Source organism: Sceloporus undulatus, unplaced genomic scaffold (genome assembly GCF_019175285.1).
Source record: "Sceloporus undulatus isolate JIND9_A2432 ecotype Alabama unplaced genomic scaffold, SceUnd_v1.1 scaffold_7748, whole genome shotgun sequence".
Taxonomy (NCBI): Eukaryota; Metazoa; Chordata; class Lepidosauria; order Squamata; family Phrynosomatidae; genus Sceloporus; species Sceloporus undulatus.
The window spans coordinates 1-2,887 of NW_024810667.1; the positions used below are offsets into that span (position 1 = coordinate 1).

The window sequence follows — 2,887 nt, forward strand, 5'->3', positions numbered from 1 at the left end:
GGGGGCTAAAGGAAACTTTAATCGGGGGACATGTTCCTATTTTGGGGGCAATGCCCTCCTTTTGAGGCCTTATAACTATACCCCTGTCCTACGTCTGTCTAAGAAACTATATACGCAGAAAGCCTTCATCTATCCTGGGAATCTCAGCTGAACGTGGAAAAGTGCTTTGTAACTTTTGGTTCATGAAACGCTTTGACTAACAACAAATGTTCTTTCTCTTTTGTAGAAGTGAAGCTGAAAGATTATGGATCAGATCTCATTGAGGTTTCTGATAACGGATGTGGCATAGAAGAAGAAAACTTTGCCGGATTAAGTAAGCTCCGTTTAAGGATTTCAATCTGCAAATCGGATCATTTTAGTAGAATTAATGGGAGAGTCACCAGACGCAGCAGGACTATATAAGCAAATGTTGGAATAAGTAACGCATGATGCTTTGAATGATCCAAAACCATTGACTCTAAGGCCAAAAATAGGAGCGAGGAATGAGGGATCGACCAGATACAGTCTTACCCCGGGATACAAATGCGCCGCGTTACGAAATTTCCGGGTTACGAAAAAAATAAAAAAAAATTTTCCGAGTTACGAAGGTTATTCCGGGTTACGAAGAAAATTTTGGTGCTTTTCGGCACTATTTCGCACGGAATCGCGGCTTTTCCCCATTAGCGCCTATGGCTTTTTCGGCTTATGAAGCCTTTCGGGTTACGAAAATGGCGGCGGAACGAATTAATTTCGTAACCCGGGGGCCCACTGTATTGCTAGTATGCAACTCCTATCAGTTCAATGCAGCAAAGCCAATAGTATAGATTGATGGCAGCTGTAGTCTAACAACAGTCTGAAAAGACACTCTTCTATTCCTTGTTTAACATTATATAATGCAGCACCTTTGAGATGCTGATTGTTTCCTAATGATTAGTTCCTTCTGTGTGATATCATAAAGAATATATATGTTTGTACCCTTTTAATTTGCTCCTTTGAATCCCTCTCCAGCTCTTAAACATCATACATCCAAGATACAGGATTTCTCTGATCTTATGCATGTTGAAAGATATGGCTTTCGAGGGGAAGCTCTGAGTTCTTTGTGTGCTTTAAGGTAAGATGCTTCTTCTCTATAAAGGCAAAGCAATAGCTAAAGCGGTTTTAGCCTCATGTAGAGAGATCTTGTAGCACCTTTGAGACTAGTTGAAAGAAAGAAGTTGGCAAGCATGAGCTTCCATAGACTTCAGTCTATTTCCTCAGACGATTTTGGATCTTCCTCAGATGCTTTATAACTATGACCTTTATTAAAACTTCTGGAGCAGAATGAGAGGCCAAGTTAAAAAGACGAGAAAAGCAGATATCACCATTTAAAACAGATACAGCTGTTTTATGTATCTATGCATTTCTTTTCTTAGCCTGTTAGCATTTATTTAGTAATCACAAAAGTGCCTGTTCTTCTTGCAGCGACGTTTCCATTTTCACCTGTCACAAGTCAGCAAAGGTTGGGAGGCGGCTGGTGTTTGATCACAAAGGGACAATTGCCCTGAGAGTCCCTTATCCCCGCCAACAAGGGACAACAGTCATTGTGCAGCAGTTGTTCCATGCGTTGCCAGTGCGGCACAAAGAGTTTCAGCACAACATTAAAAAGGTAGGAGTAGTTGAATGATGGATCTTGGATTTCAAGAGTGCCAAGAGTACTGGTTTTAAAACTGCAAAGGAAGCCTTCTGAAGGCCTTTGTTGAGACAAGATGAAGCTCTCTTTAGATCGAATGCCAAATGAAACAAACTTTTAATCAGAATATTATGCAGGTTTAGGAAATCCTGAGGTAAGAGAGTCCATGCATCTGGTGTCCAATTGTGACTGATTCTGCCTCAGTGCTGCGATCTCTGAAAGCTTGCTATCAATATATTGGTAATCATTCATTGTACATCTGCTGTGATTAGATAGATAGATAGATAGATAGATAGATAGATAGATAGATAGGATATAAAATGAATAAATGAACATCACTTCTGTAACAACGCTGTGACTGACCAGAGTATAAATACACAATTTAAAGTAGCAGAGAGACTTCACAACCAAGGTATATGATTCCTTTGCTTATTAAAACCTCTGTATATAAAATCAATGGTAAAAGAGAGGTACAAAGTTATAAGTAAAGCTGACCCTCTGTATTGGAAGATCTGGCCCAATGTGGTGCCATATGCACACAGCCACACCGACATGGCCATGCACACGATTGCGTAGTTAATGGTTTGGATCTCAGTATTTTGCAAATGCTTTCTCTAGCTGTTGTAACACTATGAATGTAAACATAATAAGTGTTGTATAGGACTCTAGAAACACATCCCTGTCCTTATGCATTCCTTAGAAACTAATGGTTTGGTTCTTGTTGCTCCCAGGAGTATGCAAAAATGGCTCAGGTGTTGCAAGCATACTGCATCCTTTCCAGAGGGGTCCGGATGCCCTGCACCAATCAGGTTGGTCAAGGGAAGAAGCATCCTGTCTTATGCACCAATGGGAACCCTGGCATAAAAGAAAACATCGGAGCAATATTCAGTCAAAAACAGGTATTATCACTACTGTTACTGTTATCATCAGTACAACTAGTTGCTGCAGTTTTGAGTTAACTGGGATGGCATAACCCAGATGTAAAAGGAGGGATGATGACAGACCAATTGAAGCAGCTTTTCGGGCAACAATCTTTGACCAGCAATTTATTGGTCAGTCTCATCCTGAGATAGATAGAAAAACCTATGCCCCATTAAAAATATTACCCTTGAGCCTAAAATTTAAAGCTGCCATCCTTGTTTAAATGATGCATGCGTACTAAGAGTCCGGAAGCTGCACCAAAGCTGCACTCTGTTCCTTAGGACTGGATCATGGCTTTGGCACAACTTCCGGGCTCTT

General features: G+C 40.7%; 1 protein-coding gene across 1 annotated transcript; it reads left to right on the forward strand.

The window, feature by feature from the left end:
• Positions 1 to 189: 189 nt before the first annotated feature.
• LOC121918286 (mismatch repair endonuclease PMS2-like) lies at positions 190 to 2,547 on the forward strand (the record flags this gene model as incomplete). Its single annotated transcript, XM_042444359.1, has 4 exons — positions 190 to 313; positions 988 to 1,090; positions 1,441 to 1,624; positions 2,380 to 2,547. Coding segments are annotated over 4 exons (579 nt in total), but the record flags the coding sequence as incomplete, so codon positions are not given.
• Between the last annotated feature and the right edge of the window lie 340 nt (positions 2,548 to 2,887).